The sequence below is a fragment of the Dryas octopetala genome, chromosome 5 (assembly GCF_963921425.1).
Source record: "Dryas octopetala chromosome 5, drDryOcto1.1, whole genome shotgun sequence".
NCBI lineage: Eukaryota > Viridiplantae > Streptophyta > Magnoliopsida > Rosales > Rosaceae > Dryas > Dryas octopetala.
In genome coordinates this window covers 12,409,555-12,431,132 of record NC_141370.1, presented here as the reverse complement: position 1 = coordinate 12,431,132, position 21,578 = coordinate 12,409,555, and the positions used below count along the sequence as shown (strand labels likewise).

The window sequence follows — 21,578 nt, the reverse complement described above, 5'->3', positions numbered from 1 at the left end:
TTTATCGCCGGATACAAGTCATAAATGCAAATAAAATTAATTCAATATTAGAAGAGTGACGTAACAATTTACAATATATATATATATATTTGATAAGTCATTATTAAATTACTAATAGTAATAAAGTTTTTTTATGACAAAATCCCACATCAGACAGATTCATTAAATCTAGCTAAAGCTTGTGTTGGCATTAATTAGTTATGTTAAAAGACAATATTGATGCAAATGGAAGTTTTTCCCTGATAAAAAAAAAAAAAAAATTGATGTTGGATTTGGCAGTGAGCTCAGACTAATCATACTATATGTGTTTCCACATATATATCTTTTTTCTTTTGGGTTTTTCCTTTTTTCAATTTTGAAACTTGATTTTTAGTCATTTCCTAATTAAGTACCTCTAATATATTAGGGTCAATTTAGTCCATTCACAAACTTAAGTCAACTAAAATACCCTTGACTTTAACTCTATTTGTTAGTATTATTTGACGGAAATGATATTATATATTAAATTAAGACAAAATAAAAGTTTAGGTATGAAATTGCAATAAATAATCATTTAAATACTCAATTAAGATAAGAATCAAAATTTAGATACTAAAATTAAAAAAAATACCCTTTTCTTTTTTGATTACATTAAAAAGATCAAACTCTTAAGTTATCCTAATCCATTCTTGTATACTAACCTCACGTTAGTACTGGTTCAACGTATCTTTGCAATGCATTGTTGAAGGTGCTGCTATTTGCACACTTTTTTTCCTCTCACTACACACCCCTTTCTCACTTCACACTCATTTTTCTTTTCAATTTTTTTAATTTCTCATTACACACCCTTTAATTTATTCAAATACCCTTATTACACCCAAAAAAATAAATAAAAACCCAGTCACCAGCCACCCAAGTCCTGACCTGACCACACCTTACCCCACCCCGACCAAACAGTTCGTCCAACGCCAGCGAGTTGTCCGCCGGTCTCCCTTTTTCTCTCCCCCTCTCTCTCCTTTGTCTCTTTCCCTCTCTCTCTCCTTTCTCCATTTCTCTCTTTCTTCTCTATACCTCTCTTTCCGATCTATTGCAGAGGTCGGCACGGTCACCAACCTCTGCGACATATCAGGAAGAAAGGAACATAGAAGAGAGAGGGAAATGGATAAAGGAGATAGAAAGAGAGGGAAAGAGACAGAGGATAGAGAGAAGGAGAGAGGGAGATGGAGATAGATAGAGAGAGTGAGAGAGAGAAAAAAAACAAAGCGAACTGTCGGGTTGAACCACTGGCAACTTTGCCAACGGCGGGGATGGCTGAGGGTGGGGTCGGGGTAAAGACATAGAGAGACATCAGAGAGAGAGATAAAGAAAGAGAGGAGAAAGAAGGAAAGAGGGAAATACATAGAGGGAAAGAGAGTAAGAGAGAAAATGAGGTCGGCGGTCCATCTCACTGGCGAAAATGGTGGCGGGGAGCCAGCGACAATGGTGGCGGGGAGTCGGCGACAATGGTGGGGGGGGGGAAGGACTTGGGACTTGGGGTGGCTGAGTTTGTGTAGTTGTCTTTTATGGTTATTTTAGATTTGGTTAAAATTGTAATTTATTAAATGGAAAAGAAATGTGTAATAAGAGGCGAGAAGGTGTGCAAATATGCACACTCTTGTTGAATGGTTGGATATATTCAAAAGGGCAAAGGTCAATTGCTGCAAGAAATGTCAATCAATTGCTGTCCTCAGTGCCCCTAATAAAAGCTACCCATAACTCATAAATCATAAACATAGTCATCACAAGATCAGTGATTGTACCTCTGGTCCTTTCTAACTCTGTAGATGTGCATGGCTCAAATAAAACCCACGACACAGAGTCTCAGACAAGATGCTGTACATCATTCACTGCGAACATTTAAAAGGCACCGACCATCGTACATACTTTTGGCTACCTAATTGAAATAATACGTTACTACTGCTCAAGCTAGCTTCCTTTCTGACCAATCAAATGAAATCAAAGACACTTTATAACCATTCCTAGCCCTAGGGGACCTATTTAATAATTTGTTTAATCATGGATTATCAGCTGCATTTACAGTTTGGATGGCTAGTTAAGTAGTAGGACGAGTCTTTTTCATTTGTTTAAATTAGGGTTTTTTTGTTTCACTTTTAATTTTAAATTTGACTCATCTTTCAATTAACGCCAGCACTTAAATTCTAAATTAATTTTACAAAATCAAATTTTTCTTAAAATTCTTTTGTGAGTATCTTAGCTCATATTTGTGTTTTCAATCTCTAAATTAGTGATCTATCAACTTTTTATGAATCTATTAGATAAATTGTATAAGACTCAAATAATGATCGAAATCGTTTATTTCTTAGTTCTCCGTTGAATGATTATCTTTGTAAAGAATTTAGTAATTAAATCAAAAATTATTTGATCGTTGATTAAATGGTAATCATTTAATTGTTTATCGAAAATAATTTAGTCGTCTATTTATTTAATAAAAATTAGATATCTTAATAGTTTTTAATTTATCTAATTTTTTAGTAGAAAATTAGGATTAAATACCAAATCTCAATAATTTTTTGGTATAGCATGAAGACCATATAATATTTCAATTGAACTACCAAATTTAAATGTAGTTTTTTAGATTAGGTTACAAATATATTAGCCCCTTTTATTTGAGCCTTTTCCATTTGACATTTTTATCCTTTAGCCCACATATGATGAGTTTTAGTTAAAATTTATAAAGTTTTGATAAAATTGCCCTTGAGACTTTTATATTATCTTGAAAATTTGCTAATGTAGTCTCAACTTCACATTTAGTTGTGACTGTACGACACTCACAACTTCAAATTTAGTTGTGACTGAACGACAGTCACATCTAAGTTGTGACTTAATTGAATTTTTTTTAGAGAAATTATACTACAATATAGTATAAATAGATTTCAAAATAATATTTTTACTCAAAATAATATATAGTATAGTGGTGTGAGTTGTCTCTTTCAATTTACCAAGATAGTCACAATTAAGTTGTGACTGTATTGATTTTTTTAAAAAATACAATATAGTATAAATTAATGTAATATTTGTGATGTAATATTTATTTTATTTTATTATTGTAGTGGCATGTGATGTAATATTTGTAAATTCTAATATATTTTACTTTATTAATTTGTTTGACTTTTCAACTAGTACCTAATCTAAAATGCTATTTAATTTTGGTACCTAAACTAAAAATTTATTAAAATTTAATAGTTAAAATCAATGGACCTATTTTTTAGAGATACCTTTGAATAAACATCTACAAAACATACAAATAGTTGAAATATAATATAAAATGAACCCCACAAATAATTCCTTAAATAAACTTATTTCAACTTAAATAAAGGGGCCGGTCAATGATATATAATTATTAGATAGATTAACCGGTACAATAAACTATATAAATATAGAGTAGCCAAACTTTGTAGCGAAAAAATAAGGAGCTTCTTTTAATGTGTTGTTGTTTTCTGATCTTGATAGAAATTTTGAAGAAAGTGGGTAGGTGGTGGTAGGTTGTGAAATTTTGAAAGCAATTATGAAGAGGATTGGCTTTTTCAGGATACAAAGGTAGCTTTCATATGAATCTCGCATACACATATAGCTAGAGCCTAGTAGTAATATTAAATTGTCAATTGGAGCATTCTGCAGGTTTCAAAGCAAAATAGAGTGGGGTAGAAAATTATAGGGATGCGAGGAGCTAGCTAGAGAGAGAGAGAGAGAGAACTTTGAGTGCTCTGTATTATGAGGTCTCCATGTGTTTGGTCCTTGCTCTTTAATTTCATAGACTTTCAGCTGTAGCGCGCTGGAACTTGGAAGAGAGAATCCTTAGCTTTTGGTTTTTTTTTTTTTCAAAAAAGAAAGAAATCATTCAATAAAGTTGCATTTAAAACAAATTGCAGGAGGAACCAACTTCGTTTTATGTAATGGGGTTCCCATAGTGAAGTAATATCCTATCCAATCTTGTTGACTTTTTAGTCAAAACAAAAGGATAAGGAACCAATTAAACTGCATATATTATTTATCAAATCATAATTAAGATAAGCATAAGACTACTATTTTGGCACATGCCAAGCCTATACTAGCTTACTTTAATAATTGGAGGAACAAGAGGTCAAACCTGCCTGGATGATTGAGCTTAACATATTTTTCCTATTATTATTTCCTCTATGATTTGGGTATGGTAGTTGCTGCTCTATTCACTACTTCAACCTTGACATATTTTTGTTACTTTGAAGGAAATCCAACTCTGAACTTATCCTAATTCTAATTTATTATACCATCCATTTTCTCACTTAAACTAATCCCAAAAATTTATTACACCTCAATACATTTGATTGGGTATGCAACATGCACATGTATATATAATATATGTGTGTGCATGTGAGAGAGAGAGAGTTATTAGGATCTGACCTCTGAGAGATGTGTAATGCATCCACATATGACATATATAGTTGAGACCTATGAACCAGAGGCAGACAGCAATCAACCAAATGAGTTATATATGAATTTATGATCGATGATCATCATCCCCCATGCCGTGATGTGGATCGAGCATGCATGCATTGCACTATGCGTGACAGTGCATATATGTGTGACAAATCCAAGGGAAAGTTAGTCCCTTGCTGTAGGAGTTTAGGAGGCATGGTTGATTATCATTGATGCACATGGCAAATTGTACGTATTCATTTATATTATTTGAGATTCTGAGGTCGTGTATGTGTGACTGTCGGAAGGAAAAGTCACATGTGTGGGAACTGTTGGGGATGTCATTGTCTTTGACATTTTTATTTCCATGGAAGATGTCATGGACATTTAGTAATTAACTATGCTTTCTATGACTTATGTTACGTGCACTGGTGCCACCCTGCATGAATATGAGAGAGAGAGAGAGAGAGAGAGAGAGAGAGAGAGAGAGAGAGAGAGAGAGAGAGAGAATTTAGCTGTCCACTCCACTTACATTGAACAATATATTACAGTTGAGTGAGGTGTCGTCAAATGTCAATGTTTAAATAATTGCTAAGAGACATGATTTCTCTCTCAACGTGATTTAATCCTTGTCTCCCTATGGAAAGCAATAATGTAGCCGAACTTTGTGCTTTGCATAACTTCACGGCAATTACACATCTCTCAAATTCTGGTTTATAGTTAGGACTGTAAATGAGGCAAGTTGAGGTAAATACCAAGGTGTACAAGTACTACTCCATCAAGTTCGAAGGAAGCTCATAGAGGCAGAGCTAGGTTAAACTCGACTCAGCTATACTCGTTTGTTGAACGAGCTCAAGCTCATATTTTGCTATGCTCGAATTGACACATGTTCTAAATGAATTCAAACTAAAGTTTATTTCTTAAGAAAGTTTATTTATTTATTAGCTAAGCGCATATTTTATTTATTTTTTTATTAAAACCTAATATATGCCTAAAGATAAGTAGAATGATCTTTAGAAAAGGTCATTGGAGCCAGCCGCCCAATTGATCCCTTTTGGCCTTAACTATTATGAACCCGGTTAGAATTGTAAAATTTTACATTGGGGTTTGAATTATAAAATTTCACATTGAAGTTGGAATTATAAAATTTAATATCGGGTATTTCAAGTCCATGCAAAATATGTCACTTTCACAAATCCATATACATTTTTAAAATAATTAAAGAGATCATTGCCAAAAAAATGGGTAAGGAGATGAAAACTCAAAATGATCACTCTGAGATCAAAACAAATTTAGCCAAGTTTATACTATATTTATCAACTTCGGGCAATAGACACCATTGATAGATCAAGGGGAAAAAGATGAACAGAACAAACAAAAGAAAGAGGAATGATAGCATATTTGTCTAAGATATTAAAATATGGAAAGAATAAACCTTTCCGTTTGCTCAAAATTATAAACTGAAAAATTAATGGATCTTTAGATCAATAAATCAGAATCTAGACATGGAAATGAGCAAACATCTATATCTTATTGTTCTCTTCAAATTACTTTGGCTTCTTGCGCATTCCCATTCGCGATTTGGCAAACCTGGATTCTTGTTAAGCAAAACTTCCAGCAGAAAAAAATTGACAAAGAAAAGAGAAAAAGAAAAACAGTGAGCTATTAAAGGATACTCCAATCTCATTCCCTCGCCAGATGTTGAGGAGTAGAGAATTGTGCCTTGCAGATGGCTCAGCGCTCCAGCTGAGCTTGCAGTATCCTGCAGATATGGCAAATCATATACTTACATAGCAGGTCTAGGAGGTGCTGGAATCAATTATTGCAAATTATACGACAAGGGACTTCTCTTATATATTTGCACAGTGAAAATATAAAATTGACAAACTTAAGTTCTATGCACCAGACACTAAAATGCAACAATAGGATGATAACGAAAAGAAATTTAAAATGTTATTAGTCAAAAAATTTAACTATCCATATTCCAATGTAAAGAAGACTCAACCTGTTAAATAAAGAATGTTGCTATTTGCACACACATTTTCCTCTCAGTACACACCCCTCTCCCTCATTTTCTTAAATTATAATTCTAACCCCTAACCCAAATGACCATAATATCCTCCCTAAATCCCTGAATAACAGGACCACCCATCACTCCAAGCCCAGACCCATCTCCACCTTCGCCCGCAGGTTCGTCGGCCTTCCTTTCTCTCTCCTTTCCTCTTTCTCCCTCTTCTTCCCTGCTGAGAAAGAGAGGTGGGTAGACTCTCCCCCCAACCTAGCCCCAGCCCCAGCCCCACCACACCCAACCCCATCCCCTCCCTGGCCCGCCCAGCCCCAGCTCGGCCCACCCCCACCCAGCCCTTCCCCCACCCCCCCAACCCAACCCAACCCCTGCCCGCCCCCACCCAGCCCCATCAATGTCCGCGGCAAAGTCCACCGATCTGGAGGCCAGCAAGCTTGCCGGCCCCTGCATCTGATTGGAGAGAGAGAGTGGCAGTGAGCAGAGAGAGAAAGGGAGAGAGAAGAGAGAGGGAAAGAGAGAGGGGAGAGAGGAGAGATAGGGAAAGAGAGAGAAAGGGAGAGGAGAGAGGAGAGAAAGGGAAGGAGAGGAAGGGAGGCCGGCTGGCGACAGTGGCTGGAGTCGGCGTCGGGGGTGGGCTGGCTGGGTTTTGGTTTTTGTGTGTGTAAATGAGGGTATTTATCAGTGTTCTCTAAAAGGTTCAACCTTGTAAAAGTAAACAAGAATTATATGTGTTTTATTTACATTTTAACAGGCTCCCTCTCAGAAATAAGGTATTATAGGGTTATCTTTAAAATGAATGATAAAACCCCACAACAGACATAAAGTACCTGAAAATCAACAAATGCAACTGGAGCTCCATATGTGCTCTGCATCTTCAATTTTAAGAACCCAGGGCACCTAATAAAAACAAGTAAGAAAATGACACCACAGTTTTACAACCATACAGATGACAAAAAAATGGCTACCAACCTTGAAAATACTTGAATTAGCTCTTGCTCTGTACAAGTTGGCCCCAAGTTAGCCACAAAAAGTGTTGGGCATGGAGTATTATTCTGTGGAAAATGATGTGCTGAAGAATTATTCTGTCAATGTAATAAAGGTCAATGACACTGTCATAATTAAATGTCATTTGACGTGCATATAATGTCCCATATAATTTGAAGTGAAAGTGGGATTCCAAAAGATATTGTACGCAAATTAGAAAAGTACAATACAAAATTATCCACAAAAAGCATGCTTCAAAAATGAAAATCAACCATACCAAGTTTGCAGGTATTGTCTCATTTAAAGCCCTGCCACTGAAGTTGCCATGACTGAAAGGTGAAGAGAAAAATATATTAGTACAAGAAGTTTGACAGATATAGAAAAGTAATTATTTTAGAAAGGAAATAATATACTCCAACTTCACGGAACAGGGCGCTCAGGAATTGCTTTTACTAAGCCCTTGAGCTTTCAGCTAGAAGCAATATATTTTAAAATAAAATATGTGCTGATTATCGAGCTATAAGTAATCACTTCCATGTAATAAAACTGTGCTTAAGCAGTGCAGATGACCTTGGTGCAGGTGGATAACCAATGATGTTGTAAGCAGAATTACCCATTCCAGGCATGTGAATGTTGCCAACACCTGCTAGTGTCCAAGCGTGCAAAACATGTGCAATGTGAGCTTTTATAAGAATGTGTCCTCCATGTGACTAGGCAATAATTTCTTATCTAAGAAACTAGTCAATCATTACAGAAATTGTCAAGAAAAGTGATTATAAAGAGAAGTGAGATAGAGCTAAAACTAAACTATGAATAAACTATATCAGAACAATTAGTGCAATAAAATTTGCACGGAAGGAATTCACATGAGCTAACTCCCTCTACACAAGCAGTTACAGGCAATCCTCTTACCCGGATCAGGAGTGCCCCTTGAAAATGACGAACCTCTAGCTTTCTTATCAGAGCCAGATCTATCATCATCTACATATAATGACCAACAAAAGCATAGATGCAGTTCAAAACCAGTTAAACTTCAAAAAAACAGAAGGACAAAGTAAGCGGAAAAACAAAAACCCAACAAGCAACAGACCTGTTCTTGAGCGCTTTGACCTAGAATTAGATTTGGCTAGATCAATATATAACGTTGACCCCTTTTCAAGATCAAACACCATCCCCTGAAAACAAGGTTCACAATCAAGAGCTCTCAGTTAATGTTATTACATCTTTCAAGTATTGGCTGCACTCACAGTGAGGTAGAATTCAGCAGAATTACAAGTCGAGTGATCGCCCCAAATATAAATTTAAACCACGAACCATCAACCAATATTAGCCTAATTTCCTCTTTTGGACTTGATACAAAATTATACAAACAGTACGTCAACATGGCATCACTAACAACATTTGTACAATAAAAAAAGCCAAGGTGAGTGTTCTTACATTCAGCGCGTGCATTGCTCCTATCGCAGACTGCTGGTCCAAGAACACCGCAAAAGCAAAAGGCTACCACCACAAGAAGAAGTCAGTCAGCTCGCATAAAACCATAAGATTCCAATCCAATTGCAAAATTCCCAACTTCTCAATCGCTTCACTTATATGATGATCAAAATCACTCAAACTTATGCATTCAATTCATGATTCAATTTCAATTGTTAGCACAATACCTGAGACTTCTCAGTGGGGGTTCGGAGGTGGGAGGACTCGTAACCCGGAAACTCGCGGAAGAGGTTGTAGATTTCTCGGGGCTTGACATCTTCGGGAAGGCCCGCGACGAAAAGGGTCCGGACCTCGTCGTGTGAGGCTTGGGTGACGAGAGGTGGTGCGTAGGAGGCGAAAGGTGGGGGCTGGTGAGGGAGGTAGGGCTGGACCAAGTGGTGCTGTGGCGGTGGCGCCACCGCCGGAAGCGGTTGAGGTGGCTGTTGGTAGTATTGGTAGTGAACCGAGCCCGGTGGTGGTGGTGGTGGGGGGTAATAAGCGGCCATGTCGTCCATTTGAATTTTCAAGCCCTAGAATTATTTGGATTTCGGTTATTCTGGTTTTCTGTATTGTGATATAGCAGCAGCAGCAGCAATCACACAGATGGGCTGAAGAAAGTTGGAGCCCAATATGTTTTCTCCAGGTCTGGTGGATGACATTCAGTATACATTTGTCACAGCAGGTCCGACTGTCCAAGTTCAAAACTCTTATGAATGTCAGTTAATTAATTAAAAAATAACTTATTTACACATTTACCCTCTTAAACTATAGTTTCTCACTTTACCTCTTTAAATTTTATTAGCTTAATTTATCTTAGGTAATTTTTTTTTGTGTCTCACATAATTCGAAACGTCAAATATGTTCATCCCACCGTCAATTTATCCCCTGCCATATAAATGTCACGTCAACAATTCAAATGATGTAATGGCCGGATTTAACGATTTCAAGATATGTGAGACTGGAAACTTACATGGGATAATTGAAACAATAAACTTTAAGAGAGTAAAATAAGATAAAACTATGGTTTTATGGGGTAAGTGTGCAAATAAGTCAGACAAAAATTGAATCTCAAATAATGATGTAATGATGTTTACTTGTTATAAATAAGTGATTTTAGAGTATACCTAAACATGAATTTATGAAACATTGTCACATGTATTTGGAATCTAAATTTGGGATCCCTAACAATACTCTATTGTGTTTGTTTAGCCAATTTGAAATTTGGGAAGAGTAATACTAGAGTTACTCACTATTATTCCAATTTTATTTTTTAGTCACCAATTTTTGTGGTAGATAAAATGTTAATTTTTTACTTGCTCTAAATAAACAAAATTCAAAATAGCCGAGTGAGCCTATATAAGTGAAAAATTGTCACATCAATTGGGCTTCAACAAAGAGTAGTAGAGAAAGAGAGTGAGAGAAAAAAAGAGAATCCGGCTGGTTGGGGGAAGGGAGTGGTCAAGCGTCCCCTCACCACCAATGGGGTTGCTACCGGCAATGGGTGGGAGGGAGAGGAGGGTGGGGCTAAGATGGGTGGATTGTATGCTGGTGTTTTATTTTTTTTGATAAAAAAAAAATGTTGAGAGCAAAACTAAAAATTTTGGGATAAATTTTTGATGCAGGGTATAAAGTAGGATATGAATAGAGGCACTCTTTAGAAATATAAAGAAATTTTTTTATCGGGTTTGATTAGTATGCATCAGGCACTAGCTTGTGGTCTAGCCTGTCCATAGTTTTTTCCATAATGTTTTAGAACTCTCAAATAAAAGAAAACAACAAAATTTGCGTTGGACTGGAATTTACTCACTGAGAGTTGAACCCGTTCCAATTTAAACTCGCTCGAATTAATCCATAATGACACTTGTTTTCTCAACATCTCAACAGATTTATAATACTACAGTTTTTATTTATTAAATGATAGTTATATTTATAATATGTTGTTTTTCGCAATTTGGATCAGTGAACTTAACCTGTGGGTTGAGTTTATTTCGAACTTGAATCTTAAGACCGACATGGAGTTACTGGGAAAGAGGTCCTAAACAGGAATCTCCTCCACAGTACAAGGCTTGATCAGTGATCACAGCCCTTTCAATCATCCTCCCATCCACAGTAATATTATAGGTACCATTTTCTTTTTTTCTTCAAAATTTTAGATACCAACTCATATGACAAATGACATGAAATTATGAAAACAATCTCTATCAGTTGGTATCTAAGGTTTGAGATTTATTTTATTTTTGGTGCCTGTAGTATTACTCATCCTCAAACGCACACAAAACTACGAAGGTCATACTCATAAATTAATACAATTGACATTGCCCCAACATGCAAGATTATGTTTCTCACTGACACGAATACCATTGAGTATCCCTAGATCACTGGTATACTGTCATACAGTAATACAAGTTAATCCAAATCTGATCAAAGGAAAAATAATTCAACCATGTAGTCTTCACATGATGCTAGCTAACAATTCCAAACAACAATCTTTGGCATAGGTAGTTTTAACACTAAACAAAAGGCAGCAATTGACAATTACAGAAGTACCAGCACTTTCTAGGACTAGAAAGCTTTGCATTAGACCAGAGGTGGGTATTGCTTGGCCTGCTGCCGAACCCTTTTCTTGTACTCTGTAGCATCCTGCATAAAGTCCCATTGTAAAATATTAGAACAAAAACTCAAGCAAAGACAAATTAACTCCTGTCTAACTTGTAAAAGGTTTGCAAAGGGTGGTCACTTCTCCACACTTAATCCTATTGTCCTATGTCTAACCACCAATAGATAACACAACAATGGCACCCTAAAGTTGCAATCACTTGTGGCGAGTTCTGATGCTAATTGCCACTGACAGGCATAATGAAGCTAGTGTATTATAAAGCAGAAAGGCTGAACCTTTTGTCTGCTGAAAGACCCAATGATATTGCATCACCTTAGAAACTGAGGCAATGCACTTCACAATTCGAAAGTAGATGTATACAACCATTAAAGTTGCTTTATGGAGCAAAGGGAAGATACAGAGCTGATAAGGAGCAACATACCTGAATGAAGAGGTGATACCCTTCTGTCTGTGCAGGATCAGCAGGATTCGGCTGATCGAGCAAATCCTGAATTCCCACAAGAATTTGCTTCACAGTTATTGCAGGCCTCCAACCCTACATATAAACACAAAGCATGCTAAGTACCATGGACTAAAAAACTCACTAAATTCTCCATGCCAAAGAAGTGGCTTCCATTTGTTAAAACAAGCAGAAGGTACTTACGCTGTCCTCATTAAGAATTGATAGACAAACAGTTCCAGATGGATATACATTTGGGTGGAAGAAACCTGCTGGAAATTTACACTTTGGAGGCTTGCTAGGGTAGTCTTCACTGAAATGAAGTGTAAGTGGGAAGAAACCACCCTCCCAGTCAGTCTGCAACATAATATTAATAACAATTGTTAATGCCAAAGAAAAAACATTACATTTTACAAAAGCTCCTTTATTCTTCTCATTTTCTGTTGATCTTCAAATGTCACTTTAAAATTCAAGAAAAATAGAATATAAAGGCATGAAGCGGTTGATACAAAACCATATAATGTTCTCTTGCACATTCCTTGAAGTACAAACCCTTAAAATAAATACACCATAAATAATTAATACAGACCATGTTGAATGGACATGGAAACTATAATCTTAAGGTATAAAATTGAAAAAGAAAAAGAAGAATACAAAATTACAAATGGAGATAAAGACACTATGGATATTAGAAAAAAACCCTACAAGAAGGCCATTCCTGCCGAGTCTTCCACTAAAATCAACACAAGCTTCTGCATTATGGTACAAAATGTCAGAAGCTAAAATATATAAGAAGGATACCAAATTATTCCATCTCTCTAGATAAAAAAGAAAGCCAGGATTCTTCACATTTGAGCATAAGCAATTCATCCAAAATCTGAGAGATATGTTAGGGAATAAAAAAATTTCAAGCTCGAAATGGCTCAATATTTGTTTCATCACCATTCAAGTTCATATACATCATTGTCCAAGTATTAGACCCATTGTACAATATAGATTCACTCAAACATGTCAAGCACAAAAACGACTCACAAATTGAGTTAGAAAAAATGTAGTTCAAAATGCTAACTAAATCCGATCTAAATCATGCGAGTAACACATCAAGTCGCCCACATGTATTCTCAACAATAAATATAGCGTAAAGGGTTCTTTTATCAAGGAGTCTAACATGTACTAGTACTTGGTCAATCAAAACCACACACATCAAGCATGATTTTCCCTGATCAGCTGTGAGGTGACGACTGACATTGGCAAGGTGACAACATGACACATCAAACTCTCAAACTCCATGACAAGAATACATTACCTAATAAATAAATAATAAAAACAAATAAGTCTGCTTTAATTGTTGCCAACAGAAAATAGCAAATTTTGAGGAAAGTTTCAGAACTCCGGCCTCCAGCTATCTCAAACGGTGTACTCACTCAGTTTACCCAATACTCTGTTGGAACCAAGAAAGCTAAGCAATTTTACCCAGAAATACAATAACAACAGTAAAGATTCAAAATTCTCAAGTTTGAGAAGCTTACACCGGGCTTCCCAGGAATCGTGCAATGCCACACCATCAAATTCACAGTACCATCGGGCAGAGTCTCCGGCTTCGCAACAAAACCCTACAACACGAAACCAGAAAATCAAAACCAAAACCAACATAACAAAAACAAAAAAACAAAAATTAAGAAACAGTAATTTGGGTTGATGAGGGGGGGGGGGGGGGTTATGGGTAGATGTACAGACATGAGGGTGGTTCTTCCGCCATGACTTGCGCTCCTCGGCGAGACGACCACGAGCAATACCTCCACCGGACATGGCAGCGTTTCTGGGTTTTTGGAGCGGAGATTGAAGGATAGCGAGCGACAGCGACTTTTTGGTGCGGAACAGCGAATGGATGGCCACACCCAGATGAGCCGATTCTCTTCGCTTTATGTGTTTCGACTCAATTTCTCGATTATAAAAAAGTTGCCTCCAGATAAGTCAATTAATTTTGCGAATTTTTTCTTTTTAATTTCTCGCGTGAGAACCACGCCACTGTATGCTGTTCACGTGAACCACGCCACTGTTTGCTTGAAGTGATTTGCTCATTGATGAGAGTCCTTTAAGCAGTCAAATACTGTGGGCGTCGATTGGGCTTCCTATATTGGGCTTTAGAGTACTGTTGTTACCTAACAGCCCATTAGCCAAGCTCTTGCTATGTTAAATGGGCTTCCTGGATTGGGCTTGAAACAAAGAAAAAGTCTTTTTATCTTAGGAAAGCAGGGCTGTTGGTAGGAGATGAAGCCTTCACTAGTATAAAACAACATTCAAATTTGACAAAATCATTATTGCAATTGAGGCCCCTCTACTTAAGAATTAGGTTTTTATTATTGGTCCAAAAAAAAAAAAGTAGGCTTTTCTTAGGTCATAATTCGGTTTCATCATTTAGATCAATGCTATCTAGACTAATTATAAGCTTTTTTCATCTTTAAGAAGATATATCATATTCAAGATGAAAAAAGCTTATAATTTCAAGATTAATTGCCATCATTATGTGTTGTCTATGGCCAAGTACATTTAACATTATTTTCATTAATTTCAAAGATCATATTTGGATAAGGTCGTGTCCCTCTGTTGCTAACCTTCCCAGCCAAATTTTAATTGCTTGGGAACTACAGGAACTCGGTGATCATGAAGACCCCATTTGAAATTCATGAAGTGTTATTATTGCTACTCTACTTATTAACCACATTTAAATACAATATTAATTACTTAATCTTACTGCAATTAACACATGTGACTAACATTTTTTTCATTTTCAAAAATAGAATGAGAGACAAACTTTGACCGCAAATGTAGCATAAAATAGTGACATATACTAGAGTTTGGTAAAGTGTAGCATATGATATTGACATATTCTTGCCAAAGGTACCATTCCAAAGCTGAAAGCACATCGTGATAGGATGTGTTGACAAATGCATGAAGCTTGATCTGGAAAGAAGAGATATAAAGCTTAGACTTTAGAGTCCCATTGCACTTGAATGTGCAAGACAAGGCATGATTAAGAACTAAAAGCAAAGAAATGTGACTGGGCTACTTTGAAAAACGTCTATCTGGCACCACACCACATCCACATGACCGACTACTACAGCTATAATGTATCAAAATAGATTAGTAACTTTCCTCTGTATCTGATGCCGACCATTTGGTGCTCCATGCATGTACTTGAAAGAATTAAGCACCAAAAAACACAAACTTTCCTCTTTATCAAAATAGTTCACAGGACTATATAGATTAATAGATGTGTTTGATATTTAATGTAAATATTATGTAATTATGCAAGGCAAGTCTGCTATTGGTCTAGGAAGAGCTAGCCTCGTAATCTGAGTGTTAGGTTTTTAATTTGCTGGTTATCATTAATTAATTGGTATTAGATCAAGCTTAATTGGTGGTTTGTGGTTGTGGGGAAGAATCATTTTAGAAAGGATAGAAAAATTTGCAATAGATCAAAAGGCGTGGGAGCAACTGAGGAAAAGGCCCACGGGAGCAGAAAGCACAAACTACAAAGAAGCGAAGGGGAAAAAAAAAAAAAAAAAAAAAGAATAAAGGGCTCTAGCTCCGCTCTTTTATTAAACATGATACGATTCATTCAAACATGCAGTGATAGTCTAATGGTAAAAGTGTAAGTATGCGATGAGTTATAAATATATATATATATATATCTTAAATTTGGATTTTCACATGAGTAAAAATATTTGAATTTACTTAATATGTGTTCTTTATGAGTGATTACATGTATTTATAAGAAATAGGTCGTATAAAATTTTATGGAAAGTGATGAAGTATGACTAAATTATTGATCTAAAAAATTTAATTAAACTACACGGATTGATGTCCTACCTAGAAAACTTGTAAAACACAATAAGCAACTATTGCAATGACACTAGGCTAACGATCTCCCCATACTTAGATAATTTCTTTGAAGTAAATTTAACGGAAATATTTGCTAATGAATATTGGGAAAGTTGGTTAGAGGGTTATTTTTTCATATTTTATATATAGAGGTTGGGGTAATCATGAATGTCCATCATCTTTTTTATATTTATTGGTTGTTTATTAGTCCATTGTTACCCACTTTTTTTTTTTGGTCAAACATTGTTACCCACTTAAAGAGCAATTTGTTACACTAATGATTATCATATGTTAAAAGCATTCTTTAATAGGCAACCTTGGAGAAGGAATTTTCCACAAATGATCATTTCATATTTCGACAAGCAAGCCTTGTGGATCTAAGACTTATTGAGTATGACTCCTTACCTATAAACAAAACGAAAGAGAAGTGGCATACAAAGTTTATTCAATTATTTGCTTTCCAATTAAGGGTTAGTATCCAACCTCTTAACCATGCTATTTTTGGACTACGAAAGTTAGTAAGACTCTTGTCGGTGCAAACATGTCACACCAATACATATAGGGCATGTTTGGTACATCGTATTAGACTCTGGATAGGAATAAATAGTCTATGTCAGTTGTTTGGTGTTCACTTATATTGTTTAATTACCTGACTATGTAAACCGGATTGGGCTTTTAATACTCTCCTTACCTGACTAACTAATACAACACACACACCTAGGATTAGATAATACACGCTTAAATTGGGAAAACAAAAACACGCTGAAAATCAACAGGCGTTATTTTCATCTTCTTCTCCCTAGGGTTTTCTCTGCTATCTTCTCCACAGGTTCTTCTCTTCACTTTTCTCCAGGTATCCATCTCTCACTCTCTCTCTCTTATACTCTCTCCAATATGCTTCTTCTCTGTTCTTCTCTTTCTTTATATATTTCATCTTCTATGTATGATGTCTAATTATCTCTTCTTATTTTTTCTTTTAAATTTATTCAATAGATCATTTTATTACATTTTTTTGGGAATTAAGTTATGATTTTTTCTTCAATAAAGATGTGCTTATATACTATGTAAAATGTATGATCCTAAGTTCTACAATTATGAGAATGAATTTCCTCATGTCCTCTTGTCCTATAGATCTTGGCAAAAACAAAAGAAAAAAAAAATCTTGTCGTATGAATCTTGCCAAAAATAATTTGTGTCATATAAATTTTAATTTTCACTAAGTTATCAAAGAATTAAAAAAATAGTATGATCCGCTGCTATCTGACAGAGCACCAAACGCAGTATAACTTAGTTAAACTGTTTATCCGGAACAGTATCAAATGCCTGATAATATTCTGAATAAACAGTCAGTACTCTCCGGAACAGATTAATACTTTCCGACAGAAATTAGTCAATACAGTCCGACGTACCAAACGAGCCCATAAACAAGAAGATTATGCTAAATGAATCAGTCTTCAAACCAACCGGTCCACATCCAATCCAATAAGACTATTTTATTTGATACCATTTAATGCAATAATGGTAGAGATTTCAAATTTGTATATCCTAAATTTGAATTTCAAATTATGAGTTATTCGTGTTAGTGTTTTATTTGTTGTAAAATAAATGAACATGTAAGTGAGCCATATATGAATCAATTATATATTGTCATATCATTTTGGATACAAATTTAGAATTCCTAACATTGCTCCAGTTAATGGGACCTCCTTCCGGTTTACTTGGCTGGAGTTGAGGAAAATCTGATGGATGAAGATTGAAGGGTTAGGTAAAAAAATAGAGAACTTGAAGACTTGAAGTTGATATATTTCTGTCTTTTTATCGTTTTATGTTTTCTGGTCAGTGTTCATTTCTTCAGGAGAAAGGGTATTTTGAACAAACCTTGGAATAACATTGACAGCCTTGTGTGAGAGTTATGCTTGAGTTGATTATTGCGTTGCCAATAGGTAAAAGGTAACACATTATGAACTGTTGTTTAGTCTCCATAATTAATGTTTGATGAAATGCTATCACGATGTTTCGTTTTGGTAAGATTTCTATTTTTTGTTTTTGTTTTCAATCAAAGATGAAGCACGAAAAGGGAGAGGACAATGAGAAAAGAAATGATAGATGTAAGGAAAATAGGGAAAATGTATATGAAATAATATATAAAATGAAAATTATTGTTTTTGGTACAATTAAAACTAAAATTTATTAACTAAAAACAATTTTGAATAATTTTTTATTTCAAGTTTTTATTTCATATGCTTTCACTATCTCTTTATATCTTAAAGACAGACAATTCATGCCGAGCTTAAAGGATTCACATGAGATTTTATCTCTATTACTGTCTGGCTCCGAGGGTCGAACTGGAGACTTGAACTCAGGTGCCTGGATTTACAGTTACACCTCCGAACCAACTCCTCAAACAGCTTTATAAATAATATGTTGAATAGGTGCATACTAATTCTAAGGATACCAACTCTTATTTTAATTTTTTATACTAATTGAGGTGGTATACAATGCAATAGATATTTTAATGCGTTATAAATAAATAAGCTCTATACAATTTAAATACGAACAAATAATATATGGTCATATCAATTGATTTTACATAATAAGCTTAAATATATACATCATCTTGGATCTTGGTTATCTTGTTCTTACCTGCTATAAAGTTGTTACACTCTTCTTGGTCTTAGGCTACCCATAATGGTGAAAGTGAGAGTAAGAGTGAGAGTGTGAGATTGGTCTTAAATACTGAATAGTGGGCCGAAAAATTGAGAGTGAGAGCAATTGTGGGTGAAAGTTGAGAGTGTTGTAAGGGTTCGGTTGAGAGTGAGTGCAAAAAACTGGTAGGGTTCACCCATTTGTGTGTGAATTTGAGTGTCATTTGGAGAGAGAGTTGGGGTGGCGAAATGATCATCCAGTCCTTTTGCTTTAAATATGGGTGGGTATATTTGTGTTGAAATTAGATGTATTGGTTAGGGGTATTAAAAGAAAGTTGAGATAAAGTAGTCGACATGTGGGGGTCCGCGTGACAGACAAGAGCAACGTACGCAACAAACGCACAGTCCGGGATCAATGGTCCAGATGAATAGACCGTTTGTTTTAATTTTTTTTTTTTCAAAACCGGTAGACAGCTGGCTTCCATTTATTATATTCGTTAGTAATTAACGACTCCAATTAATTGACCGTTATAAGTACATTAAAAATACATAAAAATTAACTAAAAATTTCCAATGGCTATTTCATCACTTTTCTTATAAATTGAACATTCACACTTTATTTTTTCACACATCTATTTATCATGTTCACTTACTCGTATATATTTTGCATACTAACTTGTTGTACAAAAAATTTCTTTTCAACCAGGGTAAATCCAAAGGGTCCCAATTGGTCCAATGAGGAAAATGTAGCTCTAGTTGTAGCTTAGATGTAACACTCTAAAGATTGTGAACTCGGCTCCAATCAAAGAAATATGGATTTTTGGCACAAAGTGTACGATGAATTTATTCGAAATTGTTCTCGAGTCATGGCTAATGGGCAACAACTTGGGGCGGTCCAAGCTCACTTCAAGAAGATGGGGCAAGCCACCACGAAGTATCAAAAATGTATTTTAGCGGCGGAACAAGAACGCATTAGGGGAAAACTAAATTGATGTGATGATTTTTTTGTTAATTAAATTCAAATATATTTGTTGGAAAAAACAAATTCAAAATTTTTGTATATCATTTATGATTTATTAATTTGTTTTCATGTTACTAGGTGAGTTTTGCCAACACACAATACCAAACACTTCACCTGAAAAACCTTCCTTTTAGTTGTCACTATTGTTTTACCAAGATACAACACTTTGTGAAGTGACAATATGAACCGTCGGGAACTCCAACGCCCGTGATTCGCCCGAGGCCACTTGTGGGAACTATTGAAGATTGTGTTTGACGTTTCATCATAGTTTCTTTGTTGTTGGGTGTTGCTTTTGTTGTTAATTTTTATGTATTCGTTCTAGTCTTTAGTTATTAGTGTGGTTTCCTTTATATGTTTGTCGTTGTTCGTATTATGAAATACAATGAATTGTGTTGTGTTTATCATTTTTATGCATTTCAAACATTAAAAAATACCAAACAACTTGAAAGACTATTGGTGGAGAAAAAATATAGAATTTATAATTTGGGTAGTAAAATTATAAATCCAAATATATTCAATATTGACCTTATATTAAAGATCTCTTTAAAATAAAACCAATGGCATAATTTTTATAAGAGCAAATTTCACTTTGCACCCCTGAGGTTTGCTCAGATTGTCAAGTTGCTCCTTTATGTTTCAATTTTGACAATTTGAAATTCAAGATTTGAAATCAAATACAATATGGCCCCTCAGTAAGTCTGACTTAACAATTAGACGTTAAATATTGCTTATGTGGCACATGTGAGAGTCATATGATTAATTGTTTCAAATAAATTCAATTGTTGACTTCTTAATAGAGGATTTAGTATCTCCACCCATCAAGTATACAACAAAGCAGCACTACCATCACAACCATCACAACCCAAAAAGCCAACAAGATCAACCACATGATATTTTTCCTTTTCTATGCTCTTGCAAGACGAACGTTTCTGAAATTGCCCTTATGATGGTTGCAGACATTAATTGTGGGTCCTACATGTGCCACATAAGCATTTAACGTAACAGTCAGACTTATTGAGGGGCTACATTGTCTTTAATTTTAAACTTTGGGTTTTAAATTGCCAAAATTGAAACCTGAGGGAGCAACTTGACAATCTAAACAAGCCACAGGGGTGCAAAGTGAAATTTACTTTTTTATAAATATTTAAGTTATAAATTATAACTTAACCATCACTTAATCTAAATTAGGTACAATTGTATTACTTTTAGCACCACTGCAACTTCAGCACATATTATTATCACTCTTAGATCACAAAATTAATTTTCAGACCATGTATTATTCTCACTCTCACCCTCACCACTGTGGACAGCCTTACAAGCTTTTGCATATCGATGGGGGAGAAGAACTACGCACCTGATTTCCTTGCTAGTGTCAGCCTTGGATTTGGGCCTTTATATTCTTGACAAACCTCCGAGCAATTTTTATTTTTTTGTTACATTAGTGGAAATCTAATTATATATCTACCATAATCCTAATTTCTTACTTTATCCTCCCTCATCACGTAAGCTAATCTCAAAGACATGTTCAAGCAATTTTTTTTGTTTTTGCTAAGAAAAGGAAATTACAACATAAAGCCCGGACTACAACCTGAACCTATACTATCAAAAGTGAAAGCTGAAACAACATATATTGGGAAAGAGTACGTGGATCCGAATCTTAGAGGAATGCTAAGAGTGATCCAACGAGGCTGCATTCACCAAAAAATTTGCTTCTCCGACAATATGACAAAATTCAATATCTTCAAAGGAGGCAGCCAAATGATAAATATCTCTACTAATATGACACGAATCCTCTAAGAAATAGAGCAATGTCGAAGAATTAATTGATGATTTAGTTGGAGTTACTAGTCCCCATTATGTTCTAGATTAGTTTTTTCTTTTACTTTTTGTACCAAAAGAATAATATCATCGTGCTTGGCCTAAAAAAAATAATAATAATATCATCATGAAATTCAAATAAGTAGTATTTCTATTTAAACCATTTGAACCGACCATTTTATGTAAAATAATCCTAAATTGGACTCGAAAATGATGTATTATTACACGTGTAATTG

General features: G+C 35.2%; 2 protein-coding genes across 5 annotated transcripts; both read right to left on the bottom strand.

The window, feature by feature from the left end:
* Window positions 1-5,816: 5,816 nt before the first annotated feature.
* Window positions 5,817-9,556, bottom strand: LOC147284402 (RNA-binding (RRM/RBD/RNP motifs) family protein). Of its 4 annotated transcripts, none has more exons than XM_086244262.1 (10): window positions 9,106-9,556; window positions 8,882-8,944; window positions 8,535-8,619; window positions 8,357-8,425; window positions 8,015-8,090; window positions 7,722-7,773; window positions 7,430-7,542; window positions 7,288-7,357; window positions 6,111-6,196; window positions 5,817-6,024 (listed from the first exon to the last, which is right to left on the bottom strand). In XM_086244262.1, exons 1-10 carry the CDS (start codon window positions 9,430-9,432, stop codon window positions 5,982-5,984), a joined length of 984 nt encoding a protein of 327 aa, XP_086100388.1. In that variant the 5' UTR covers window positions 9,433-9,556; the 3' UTR covers window positions 5,817-5,981. The 4 variants fall into 4 exon arrangements, with proteins under 4 accessions (XP_086100388.1, XP_086100390.1, XP_086100389.1 ...); XM_086244264.1 differs by having other exon boundaries at window positions 7,430-7,512; XM_086244263.1 differs by having other exon boundaries at window positions 8,015-8,087; window positions 9,106-9,554.
* A 1,651-nt stretch (window positions 9,557-11,207) lies between these two features.
* LOC147284401 (SUMO-conjugating enzyme SCE1) lies at window positions 11,208-14,020 on the bottom strand. The gene is made up of 5 exons (XM_086243584.1): window positions 13,711-14,020; window positions 13,503-13,586; window positions 12,178-12,330; window positions 11,956-12,069; window positions 11,208-11,557 (listed from the first exon to the last, which is right to left on the bottom strand). Exons 1-5 carry the CDS (start codon window positions 13,780-13,782, stop codon window positions 11,495-11,497), a joined length of 486 nt encoding a protein of 161 aa, XP_086099710.1. The 5' UTR covers window positions 13,783-14,020; the 3' UTR covers window positions 11,208-11,494.
* Between the last annotated feature and the right edge of the window lie 7,558 nt (window positions 14,021-21,578).